This window comes from Pelodiscus sinensis, chromosome 15, assembly GCF_052426305.1.
Source record: "Pelodiscus sinensis isolate ZL-2025 chromosome 15, ASM5242630v1, whole genome shotgun sequence".
NCBI lineage: Eukaryota > Metazoa > Chordata > Testudines > Trionychidae > Pelodiscus > Pelodiscus sinensis.
In genome coordinates, this window is record NC_143066.1 from 25,199,831 (window position 1) to 25,212,410 (window position 12,580).

The 12,580-nt window shown below is 40.0% G+C and overlaps 2 protein-coding genes across 4 annotated transcripts in view; one reads left to right on the forward strand and one right to left on the reverse strand.

The window, feature by feature from the left end:
- EIF2AK1 (eukaryotic translation initiation factor 2 alpha kinase 1) overlaps positions 1-12,580 on the forward strand; it is a 39,649-nt gene that overhangs the window by 23,633 nt on the left and 3,436 nt on the right. For 2 of the 3 annotated variants that reach the window (XM_075899503.2, XM_075899502.2), the window contains 3 exons: positions 7,274-7,394; positions 7,531-7,610; positions 11,932-12,165. In XM_075899503.2, the coding sequence (XP_075755618.2) occupies positions 7,274-7,394; positions 7,531-7,610; positions 11,932-12,165 (435 nt within the window). The remainder of the gene's footprint in view (positions 1-7,273; positions 7,395-7,530; positions 7,611-11,931; positions 12,166-12,580) is intronic. The other variant, XM_075899504.2, reaches the window with a different exon arrangement.
- ANKRD61 (ankyrin repeat domain 61) lies at positions 1,264-6,575 on the reverse strand. Its single transcript, XM_006112812.4, has 3 exons — positions 5,999-6,575; positions 3,288-3,382; positions 1,264-2,355 (listed from the first exon to the last, which is right to left on the reverse strand). The coding sequence occupies exons 1-3, from the start codon at positions 6,227-6,229 to the stop codon at positions 1,416-1,418; spliced, it is 1,266 nt and encodes a 421-aa protein (XP_006112874.2). The 5' UTR covers positions 6,230-6,575; the 3' UTR covers positions 1,264-1,415.

A 12,580-nucleotide genomic window follows, 5' to 3' on the forward strand; every position in this document is an offset into this window, starting at 1 on the left:
GCTTTGTCACTGGCATGTGGGGTGACCTTAGGTAAGTTATTTCAGCTATCTGTGCCTCAGTTTCTCCATCTGTAAAATGGAATAATGATTCTGATGTCCTTTGAAAAGTGCTTTGAGATCTACTAATGAAAAGTGTCATATAGGAACTAGTATCAGAGGGGGTAGCTGTGTTAGTCTGGATCTCCAAAAGCGACAAGGAGTCCTGTGGCACCTTATAGACTAAGAGATGTATTGGAGCATAAGCTTTTATGGGCAAAGACCCACTTTGTCAGATGCATGTAATCTGACGAAGTGGATCTTTGTCCACGAAAGCTTATGCTCCAATACATCTCTTAGTCTATAAAGTGCCACAGGACTCCTTGTCACTGATATAGGAACTAGGTATTACTATTAAAGAGAGGAAAGACCATTTGTGTTATTGAGGTACTGATAGCGGCTCTATAGTTATTAAGGCTGAGCTGAGGTTTGCACTTAAAGATTCAGCCAGTTCATAAATGAAGAATATACTGTATCGTCCCTAAAATTACAGCACTTACTTTATAACAGAATGAATTTGCTGAGAATTTACAAATAAATCTGTTAATTAATTAGAGTTAAAAATGAATGAAAAATAGATCCTTTAAGAAATTTAGCACTGCTTGTCAGAATATTGTATGTCCCAAATCATCTCAGTGTTATCATTATCTAATTACACAAACCCCAGCAGATGGATGAGTCTTGACAATTTTAGTATTAATGGTCATTTTTTCTGTTTGTTTTCCTTCAAACTCTGTTAAGGTAGAAATTTATGTTCTTCAAACAAACTCACAAAGATTTGCTCTCTTCTAAAAAGGCTATCTACTATTGTTCTCAATGGCACGGAAGTCACATGCTGCCCTTAAACGAGATGGCCCCTGGTTCTATTCACCTTCTTCTTACAATGCACTCACTGCTTTTCCATTGGCAATATAAAGGTTCAGCATCTTCCCTGAGGGCAGTTGGCCTTCATTCCCATTAAGAACAATGGGAGTCAGATTTTATAAGAATTTGTAGAATATCTATTTATTTTTCCGTTTGAATTGAAAATGTATAGAAATAGATTGAATGTGTAATTTCCCCATCGCATTCCCGTGGAGGTTCATTGGATTTTTTTTTAGATATTATACTTAAAATAGTGATTACACATGAAAAGTATTACATATTTTTAAAAAAACACCTTGCACCTTAAAATTACATTTTGAGAGAAGTTAAGGGCTGTTTCAAAACACACACACAATATTAATATGCATTGTAATTCATGTTTAATTTTTCATTAGTTTCAGGATCAGTAGTTTCTCGGTTTATTTTCTCATGTAGGTAGGTGTGTGTGTCTGACATTATTCAGATCTTCCAGAATGTTTACCTTTGTGGCTGTATAATCATGAAATTTTTATTTATCAAAGTTGCGAGTAATCCTGGTAGTTGTATAAAGAATTCCACACAGTTACTGGAAGCTGTTTTTTCAAGCATTGTTTGTTTTTTTCCCCATATATTCTTCTGACCGTGACTTTGCAGATGTCCTGCAGAGACCATATGATTTGTGATAATCTTATGAGAAAGTCTTTTTGCATTTGAAATTCTGGGAACAGAAGTCCAGTGGGTAGGTCTCCTCGATTATTGGTTAGCTTCAAAGGGTATGAGAAGCTTAACAACTTATTTAATAATGACGTACATCTTAGATTTGACCTATTTTGAAGAAACAGAAAAAGGGGAGATTGTCCATGTCTTGTTAAAGTGTTAACATCTGCATGGTAATCTAGGAGGAGCTCAACTATTTCTTTTCTGCCTCCCAAGCAAGCATTATGAATAGCTGCTCGTCCTTCACAGTCTTGAGCATTTACTTCGGCTCCATTCATTAACAGTAAACGGATGCAATCTATATCAGCAGCTAAAACTCTGCCTGCTTTAGATGATGCAGTGCACACTGCAAGTTGAAGGGCAGTTTTTCCAGAAGTTGGAAGAGTACAATTAATGTTTGCTCCATAGGTGATTAAAGTTTCTGTTATCTCCTTGTTCAAATGCTCTGCAGCAATGTGAAGTGCTGTCTTGCCAAACTCATTTCTGTCATCTATGTTAGCACCATTCTCAATTAGAATAGATATAGCTTGAGAGGCTCCAGAGTAAAGGGCTAAATGTAATGAGCTGTGTTTGTAGTCCCTATCCATTTCAGGATCTGTCTGAACTCCTTTCTCACACAAGATACGAAGACACTCTTCGGCATTACGTTGTGTAGTTGCCAGGTTTTTCTGCGGTCTAGTCAAGATGTCTGTCCCAGTTATATACATTTTTGGCCAGTGCAATAGTAGGAGCTGAAGTGCTGTGTAACCTCTGTTATCTCTAAAATGTAAAAATGTAATAAGTTAATTCTCCCTATCTTCATCAAACATGAAGTGACTTACATACAGATATTCAAGTAAAATATTTTAGATAACAAAGACAGTTTAGACTAGCATTGTTGAACTGATAGGACATGACCTGGCAGTTGGTTCCACGCCATCAGTTGAGAGAACAGCAAAATCTATGGGTCACTAAAACCCAGTAGTTCTGTACCTACTCCTAATTTATTGTTGCGGCTGGTACCTTCACACCAGCAGCCAGTCACAGAGCTGCTCCTCAGCTTCTCTCTTTCCTGCCTTAATTATGATCAGCTCTGGATTTTGGGAAGGGAGAAGATTTCATGGCACCTAGGTCCTTTGCTATTCCAGAATTAAGCAAAGTACAGACATAAGGAATAGTATGTGGGGAGGCAGGCAGAAGTTTCTACCACACTCATGATCTAAATTCCACCATTTTTTGTGATCAAAAGATTGTGGGATAGTGTGATTCTTTGGCTACTTTTGTGCATGGCAAATCAAAAAAAAGGTTGGGAGCGACTGTTTTACATGATTTATTACTTGGGACTAATGTTTTCCCCACTTTTGTTCTCAGTTTGAGTTGTATCTTACCTCCTTAATTTATTTGTAGCCACAGTAACTAGCACCTTAGTGGGCATATTTAAATGTTTTATCCTAATTTGTGTATTGTATCCATGTTATCTTGTGCCCCTTCCGCTATGTATTTTTGGATACGTTAAGTGACTGAAAAATAAACTCCACAATCAAAATTATGAACTCACGTGGTCTAGCCACATTGTGTGGGAAATCCTGCACATCAACACTTCTATAATAAAATATAAGATTTTGTTAAGTGAGCCCTAAAACTATATTCCATTTTTACATGCAATTATGCATATTCTCGGTGAATACAACTTGGTAACTATAAATGCCTACCTTATTTTGGGGTCAGCACCAGATTCTAGCAAACAACACAAACTCTTTTCTCTTCTGTATTTGGCAGCTAAATGAATTGGAAGAATAGACTGATCCTGTATGGAACCAAAAATATATATTAATGAACTTCTGAGTATTGTAATCTTCAGTCTTACTTTGCTTGAAGGTGAATTAGTTTATCTATTACAATTTGTGACAGGCACATGTTAAATGGTTATGGTTAGGTTTTACCTTTCTTCCTTAATCCCTTGATAAGTGAGAGCAAAGGGAGGCATTTGCCTGAATAATGTTGGTATACTTGCTGTCTACTTCACAGAACTCAATTTGGTTCACTAAAGCATCAAACCAATGGCAGAATATGTTCTGCAGAATTTAATTGCAGAAAATACTTAAGAACCTTGTATTCTGATTTATTTGCCCACTGATTATTTGAATTTTACTATTAATTTTCTTGAAAGAGTATACACAGCTGTGTCCATAATCAGAGTAGTTAAGCATTGAATATTAGAAATTTTACTCATATTTTTCTATAGGTGGGCTTTAAAGATTTCTAAACATTTATTGCTTGAAAAAAATCAAGAAATTCAGGTCATTTAGTGTGTGTGTTAGATATAAAGCTGTGCATGTGCCTCTGTCTGTTTTTAGTGAGTATGTATTGCAGATGGGGTCAGACTGGCTGTGTGTGGTTTTAAGCAAGCTGTTCTGTGAGCTGTATGTGGGTTCGGGCTACCTGCAGAGTTAAGAGTATATTGATTTACATCTTATGCTGCTGCCTTTTTTCTTATTAAGCAGTATGTGTAACAATATTGTAATTAAAGAAGACTAGGAAGAAATAGCCCATGTGTGTCCATTTCTTTCTAGTCCATTTCTTGGGGTGGACCCATGAGAGTTCCCTCAAGCCATATCAACAGACCACAACTGCTCCAGGTCTCCTTCATCACCACTGTATTGTGATGTATTTTATATTGACAGTGAATCACTAGCTCCCTTTCCTTCTGTGGAAGGTACAGTAGCACCAGCTAGAACTTCGTCCTTCTGTGTTACTTTAGGATCCCAGCTCTTCCTCCTATCCTTTCTCCTTGTGTACCTGTACAGACCCAACTGCTGGGTTTATTTCCACTCAGCTAATTTCTTGGCTGTGTCCCCTATGTTAAATAGCCACTGCCAAATGTTTATCTTTCAGTGAGAGCTCAATTAGTATGTATGACAGGGTTAGCTCCTGAGTCAGCACATCCTGTTAAAAACACACTTCATTAAGTTGGAATTCTCTCTACTAATAGTTCATAATTAGAAGAAAAGTTACACAAAGAAGTGATCTCTTTTTCATAGTGCCCATGTGTTTTTGGAGATGAGGTGCCTTACTGCACGGGAATACAGATTACTTCTGCCTAATGACAGTATATACAGGATTACAGTATATATAGGATTAAACGATTACTCAGGATTTTATATTTAACTGTAACGAAGGTAATAGAGCTTTGGCTAAGTAAAGGATGAAAAGGAAGGGGACAGGATCAGTAAGTCAAACTCTCTATTTATGGTTGTTACTGATTCCATACTGTATTACACTATTTTAACCCATTCGTCTTACTCTTGGAAACTTAATGAGTTTTTTTCCCACTGTTCAACATATATATAGTTACCACATAGAGGGTTTCCAGTGTCCGAGGCCAGTCTCCCTCATCTTCATCTGGCTTTTGATGTGAGAACTTTATATCACAGCTTCCTCGCTATTGGGAGTGATCGTTCTAATTATGCTTTGGCTGATCATGTGTGTCAGGCAAAGTGGGAGGTTCTGTTAGCTGTATGAACCACTTTGTAGTAGGGATGTGAATGGTAACCAATTACTTGGTGAGCATCACCCTTAATCAGTTACTGGTACGTGGGAGCAGCCCCTGCCCCACTAGGCCTTCGCTCCGGGCTGCCAACTCCCAGCCCCGCTGCCATCTCCACACTTCACCACAGGCAAGAGCAGCTCTGGCTGGGCTGGAGCAACCTAGGGCTATCTCTACAATACAGAGTTGTTTCAGAAAAAGGCTGTTTTTTAAAAAAAAACCTTCATTTTCCTCCACATTGCAATAGAGTTCTTTCACAAAAAAAAAAAAAATAGAACAGAGGGGGTTTTCCAACATTGGTAAACCTCTTTCTATGAGGAAGAAGCCGTTTTCCAAAAGAGCTCTTTCGGAAGAAGGCATGTGTGGATGGGGGAGAGGGAGTTCTTTCAAAAGAAGAGGAAAGAGGAAAAAGCACAAGTGCCCTGGTGGCCACTCCGTCCATAGTAATCACAGCGTACGTGTGAGATAGCTTCCATTCAGTGTGGATGCTATCTTTCAAAAAAGCAGATCACTTTTTTGATGTGCTTTGGCAGTGTGGACGCTCTCTTTTGGAAGTTTTTTCGGAAGATCTCTTCTAGAAAAGCTTATTCTGAAAGAAGTCTGCAGTCTAGATGTAGCCTGTGCCTTTAATCTGTTAACTAGTTAAACACTACCTGAAATTAGTATCTTCAGTATTAACACTCAAAATAAATAGTCTTGTTTATCAAGAGCTGAATAACCAGTAGGATCTGGCCAAATATAGATTTAGCAGCCCACCCATTTTTAAATATTAATTTTTGATGGTTTTAGTTAATTTAATTGAGGAAATGTTATGTGAATTTTAAAATAGCATCTTTACTCTCAATTTTAAAATGATAATTTAGGTCAAATGTTTACCTGAATTGATAGTGGTCTTCTGCGCGCAGCATTATCCCAAACAGTCATTGGTTCATTGACAGGTTGGTGTGCTAGCAAAGCTTTAATATTGGTGCTGTCATTTTTCATTATTGCTTCATATAGTTTTGCCTGGAGTGGCTTAAATCCTTTCTGCCTACTGGAAGAAAGGGAGTAAATGAAAGGATTGGAGTCAGGTGTGGGTGTGATAGTTCCCTTGGTTATGTTACCCATGGTAAAATAATCTCAGTTCATGTAATGAGACTACATGGTCCAAAGGAAAAGCAGAATTTTGGACTCTGCCATTGGAACTGTATCACTCTTTGTGATGCTGCAAGACGATTGGTTCTAGAATAGCTTTGAAGTCTGGTTTTAAAATTACAGCTATTAATAGAATACTAACTGCTATTTGTCTGGAATCTTGCTTCATAAGTTTGACAGACAATTTTTGTGATGTATTTCTATATATTTAGCATTCCCTCAGTGCTTGTGTAACATTTTACAGTTTCTATAAAATAATAAAGATATTAAAGATGGACAGTGCCTTACTCATTCATGTCTTTCCCCAGCCAGGTCAGAACTACTCTGTACAGTTCATTTACCAAGCACTAGGGCTTTTACTTCCTTTTGGCTAATTGTATTGTATCCTAATGCATTTCATTATGGAGATAATATTCTATTATGCAGCCTAAATGTTCTATGTAATTTCATATCATACTCCTAATACTCTAAATAATTTTCCTTTCTTTGTGTGTATAATCTGTAGATATTTTTTTAATTTTAGCATTTTTCCATTTTCATGGTCATATAACCAAATTTAAATTTAACATGTTAAGATATTTTAATCTTTCTTCATACAATGCTTTGATTCCTAATCCTCGTCTCTCCTGTCATTACTGTTTGTCATGTTTCCCTCTCCTGCTAAAGATTTGATATTGCTTCCCCCCTAAGGCTATAGGCTTGTATTTTTTTTCCAATGTTAAATTTTTTATTTTTGTTCACTCATGTTTTTCTCTTTAGAGTCTCTGGTGTTTCCTCTCTACCCCTGACAGTGTTTACATCATCTTCTGATATAATAGCATTTGTGAATTTCATTTTTGCTCTCTTTTATGAGGTCATTAATGTAGATGTTAAAAAATTAATAATTATTCTTATTTGGTTTTATCCTGCTGAAGACTACTAGAAATATAACAATTTGTAAAACTTGAAATAGAGAAATATTACTTCAGAATACTTATTTTTTTTTAAGTGAGATATTAATGCAGCCTATTTTTGTAGCCCAGAAATATCTTTTTACATGGATCAGACCGCCACGTGAAAATAGGAGATTTTGGACTGGCTTGCAGAGATATTATACAGGAAACCCCAGACCACTGGTTAAAGACAGAGAAGATAAATGGTAATTGGGGAAAAAAACCATTGTTTTCAATTAAAAATTAGCAGGGCATTATTGAAAGAATTAATGTTTAAATTATCAGTTTTTATAGATGAAATTGGAGACACTGAAGCAATTTAAATTCCATTTATTTTTTTAGGGCTACAACATACTTCAGGAGTGGGTACTTGTCTGTATGCTTCACCAGAACAGTTGCAAGGATCTCACTATGATTTCAAGGTAGTGACAATTTTTTTCCCTATACAATTTTAGGCTTTGTCTACACTACCATATTTTATCACCAAAACCACCTTTTGGTGACACAACAGTGAGAGCATACACACTGCAATGCCACTGTTGTTGGAAAAAATGTCCCGTTACAGTGACAAAAAACTTTCACCCCGGGAGTTTTTTCTTTCCTCTTCCCATATTTGATGACAAAGAGCCAGTGTAGACACTGCTGTATATTTTGTCACCAGACAGCTGTGTGTGCTGCTCCATTTGGGGAACAAAGAGCAAATAATTGGACTGCTCCTGTTCTGACCTACAATAGGAACACAGTGGCAGACAGACTGTTGCTGCAGGGGGAGAGGGACATACTGTACTGACATTTCTCAGCAGGGGGAGAACAGCGCTACCTATGATATTGAGAAGACTATTGGAGAACTTGGAGGGAATCTCAAGATGTGATCAGTTTTGCCTTCCCACAACATTGCACTGTGGGATACATATCAACAGTGCATTGCTCACAATTATGATGATTGTGTCCTTAGTGTGTAGGCATGATCAGTCAAAAGAAGGAGCAAGCATGAATGCCCACTGGCAATTTTTGTTTTGTTGAAAAAATGTGGTAGGGTAAATATAACCTTAAAATACTTTGGTACAAAGAACTATCTGCCCAGCATTTGTTATTTCAGGCATACTTTCTTTGAGGTAAAGGTAGTGATTACCATTTTTTTAATCAATACACCTTTTTTTTTTTTAAAGAAATTATATGGCTATGGTCGTTTTAAAGTTTAGTTTTAACAGCAACATTTCTTTAAAAAGAAAAGATTAAAATGAATAAACTTCAATGTAATGAAACAAATATATACTTCTTTTTTAAAGGAATGCTGGTTACAGTTAGTAGGAACAAAACTCTATGCTGAGCAGTTATACTGTAGCTAGTAAAGCTACCTCGCTTGTTAAAAAAGAAATAAGACAGAATATCTTATTGCCTCTTTATAAAATCATGGTACACCCACATCTTGAATACTGTGTACAGATGTGATTGCCTCATCTCAAAAAAGATATATTGGCATTGGGAAAGGTTCAGAAAAGGGCAACAAAAATGATTAGGTTTGGAACGGGTCCCGTATGAAGAGAGTTAAAAAAAAACTTGGACTTTTCAGCTTAGAAAGGAGGAGACTAAGGGGATGGGATAGATAGAGGTCTATAAAATCATGACTGGTGTGGAAAAAGTGAATAAGGAAAAGTTATTTATTTATTCCCACAATGTAAGACCTAGGGATCACCAAACAAAATTAATAGGCATTAGGTTTAAAATAAGGATGTTAAATATTGAGTAATTTACTAGTCGAGTAGTCGATGGAATTTCCATTGACTACTCGATAGGCACTTCTGCATTCCTCATTTGAAATGTACAAGAGCCCCTGCAGTGGGGCTCTTGTACATTTCAGGAGGAATGCGGAACTCCATATGCAGCCCTAGGCCAGCAGGAAGTCCTGCTCATTGCAGGCTGCACACAGGCGTGCCAGCTTTGAAATGTACAAGAGACTCTTGTGCATTTCAAAGCGGAAGCACCTACATGAAGCCTGAGGTCAGTAGGGGACTCAGAGTCCCACGCTGACCCCGGGCTCCATGCTGTGCTGCTGCTTTGAAATGCCACACGGAGCCTGGGGTCAGCCAGAGACTCCCCAGCTGACCCAGGGCTCTGTGCAATTTGAAATGCTGCGCTGGAACCCAGGGTCAGCTGAGCAATCCCCAGCTGACACGGGGCTCCACACGTTGCTGCCGCTTTGAAATGCTGTGGCGGTGTTTCAAAGGGGCAGCACCGCAAAGCTGACCCCCAGGCTCCAGCAGTGCTGCCCCTTTGAAATGCCACTGTCGGGGGGCTCGCCCCTGTCTTGGGGTTGCCACCCCCATCCGGGGCCTAATTCGGCCTGTCTGAGTCTAGCTCTCAAAGTACACTGCCCCCCTCTTAGGGGAAATACGGCCCACTGGCCTAGTCCACAGTTTTCAGGCCCAGCGGCCTAGTCCACAGTTTGCAGGCCCAGCGGCCTAGTCCACCGTTCAGGGTTTGTTACCCCGGTCCCCACTTGCCAGGGTCTCGGGCAGCAGGGGTAGGGGGGTCTGGGCCCTCCCTCTCCAGTGGACCCCGACCCAGGGCCCTAGTAGTTTCGGGTGGTTCCCACCACTGGCTCAGCGGGGGCTCCTCCCCGCAACACCCCGAGCCCTCAGGGGCTTCTACAGCTCCCTGCCCTGGGTCGCTTCCTACCCCCTGCTCGCAGCCTGCCGCGGTCCCACCTGTCGGCGTCGGTAGACGGGCTGTAGTGGTCCTCCCCCGGCAGCCACAGAGTTGGCGGAGTCCGGTCCGGTGCTCGGGTCACGGGTGGTCGGTCGGCGGCTCCGGCGTTGGGGCCGAGCCCGGCGGAGGCCCGGCAGCAGCACGCTCAGCTCCCTTGGCGCTTCCCTCTCTGGCCCGCGGTTGCTAGCTCCTGCTCGGGTCGCAGTCCGCCCCTTCTGAGCAGGCCAGCAGCCTTTTGTACCTTTGCTCCCTTTGGAGCATGCCCAGTAGGGCTGTGTGGGTGGGGCCTTCTCCGCCCCCGGCCCCAGGTGGTTTCCCTGGGCTTGAGTGCGGGGCGGGGCCGCCCCGTCACAGCCACCTTGGCGTTTCAAAGGGGCAGTGCCACACAGAGCTCGGTGTGGGCTCCATGCAGCACTGCTGCTTTGAAGTACTCCTTCCCCCTTCCTACTTTGCTGCCTCTATCTGATAGAGGCAGTAAGGGGGAGGGAATCAACTAGACTGTCTGATATGCTTTTACTTATCGGGATAGTCAACTAGTCCTTAACATACTTTTGTTTTGTTTTAAACTAAGGATGTTTTTCTTCACTCTGTGCACAGTCAACCTGTGGAACTCGATGCCATAGGATGTTGTGAAGACTAGGACTTTAACAGGGTTCAAAGAAGAGCTAGATAGTCATGGAGGTTAGGTCCATCAATGGCTATTAGCCAGGATGGGTAGGAATGGTGTCCCTAGCCATTGGAAATGGATTACAGGAGAGGGATCATGTGATGATTACCTGTTGTGTTCCCTCCGTCTTGGGCATCTGCATTGGCTGGCCACTGTTGGTAGACAGGATACTGGGCTAGATGGACTTTTGGTCTGACGCAGTATGGCAGTTCTTATGTACTAATTGCTGTGATATAGGTTTCCGTCATACCTTTTTCTTTTGTACCTCCTGTGATGAATAGTGATAGAAATGTAGCCGTGTTAGTCTGGTGTAGCTGAAACAAAATACAGGACTATGTAGCACTTTAAAGACTAACAAGATGGTTTATTAGATGATGAGCTTTCGTGGGCCAGACCCACTTCCTCAGATCAAATAGTGGAAGAAAATAGTCACAACCATATATACCAAAGGATACAATTAAAAATAAATTTCTGCTGATACCATTATTGGACCTAACCAAGTGAGTTAGTTATAAGATCAAGAATACATATTCCTGCACATCCAGAAATATAATTTATGCTATCATGTAGCAAAAGTGTCTGTCTGCTTTGTACATTGGACAAACGTCTCAGACACTTCGCCAAAGGATCAATGCCCACAAAACAGATATTAGACAGGATCACAAAGAAAAAACAGTTTCTTGCCATTTCAACCAGAAAGGACACGTCTCAACGACTTAATTACCTGCATCCTGCTTCAGAAGCCTTTTAAATCTGCACTTGAAAGGGAATCCTCTGAACTGTCATTCATGCTAAAATTCAACACTCTACGCGTCGGTCTCAACAAAGACGCTAACTATCTTACCCATTACAAAGATAGCTTCCCCAATTATCACCTCTAATACCATTAGCTCACAGACATTTACCTTTCCCCACCTCTAATACCATTAGCTCACAGACATTTACCTTCCCCTCCCCCCCCCCCCCCCCCCCCCCCCCCCCCCCCCCCCGCATCCTCTTCTGTTCTGAAATGTGGTTTGTCCTTTTCATATGTGTTCATTTTTTTTAATTGTATCCTTTGGTATATGTGGTTGTGACTATTTTCTTCCACTATTTGATCTGAGGAAGTGGGTCTGGCCCATGAAAGCTCATCATCTAATAAACCATCTTGTTAGTCTTTAAAGTGCTACATAGTCCTGTATTTTGTTTCTCCTGTGATGAGGTAGTTTGTGTATACTAATCCTTACATTAGCAAGGTGCCAGTCTGTTACGCTTTAGGATGATGCTGTGTTCAGCATTCTGTAGTTTCCTAGAAATCATGTACAACATTGAAAATGTTATTTTTACTACAAATAACTGCTTACCTTTTAATTTTTCCCCTCTTCCAGTCAGATATGTACAGTGTGGGTGTAATTCTTCTAGAACTTTTTCATCCATTTGGAACAGAAATGGAAAGAACCAAGATTTTGACAAGCTTACGAAATGGCCATGTTCCTGGTTCTTTTAAAAACAAATGGCCAGTACAATACAAGTACGTTAAGTTGTTAACCAGTGAGGTATCATCACAGAGACCAACTGCTGCTCAGCTTCTTGAAAGTGAACTGTTTAATAATACAGAAACTGTAAGTTATTATTTCTAACAGCCTTCAGTTTAGTACAGCATTAAAGAAAACATACATCTGAAAAAATGCATTTATGGGTCTTGCAAAAACATCAAGATTGCATTGTGCTGACACAATTCTCCCTCTTCCTGTTTGCATGCACCCTTAACCCTCTTTTCTATTTTTACAACATAAAGAATGGTTTGAATGATAGAACAAATGTAGTGCTTTTCTGATTACTGTGCTTGGGACCATTGCATGAGGAAGGTTTAGCAGCAGTGTTTTTAATCTTGAGTGGTTGATAAATATTGGTCTAGAAGTACTGAACCTATTTTCATTGTAGCATGTTATTTTGTAAAACTTGATTTAATATAAAATTAACAATTTTATCTGCTTCTCTGAAGACATTTCATAGGATTCTCTCTACCTGCATCAC

Excerpts from the sequence above, each read along its gene's own strand:
- ANKRD61 (XM_006112812.4), bottom strand. The coding sequence starts at position 6,229 with ATGGGTAACATAACCAAGGGAACTATCACACCCACACCTGACTCCAAT. Across the intron at positions 3,383-5,998 it reads GAAGACCACTATCAATTCAG|GATCAGTCTATTCTTCCAAT; the intron begins GTAAACATTTGA and ends GGTTCCATACAG. Across the intron at positions 2,356-3,287 it reads GGTGCTGACCCCAAAATAAG|AGATAACAGAGGTTACACAG; the intron begins GTAGGCATTTAT and ends TTTACATTTTAG.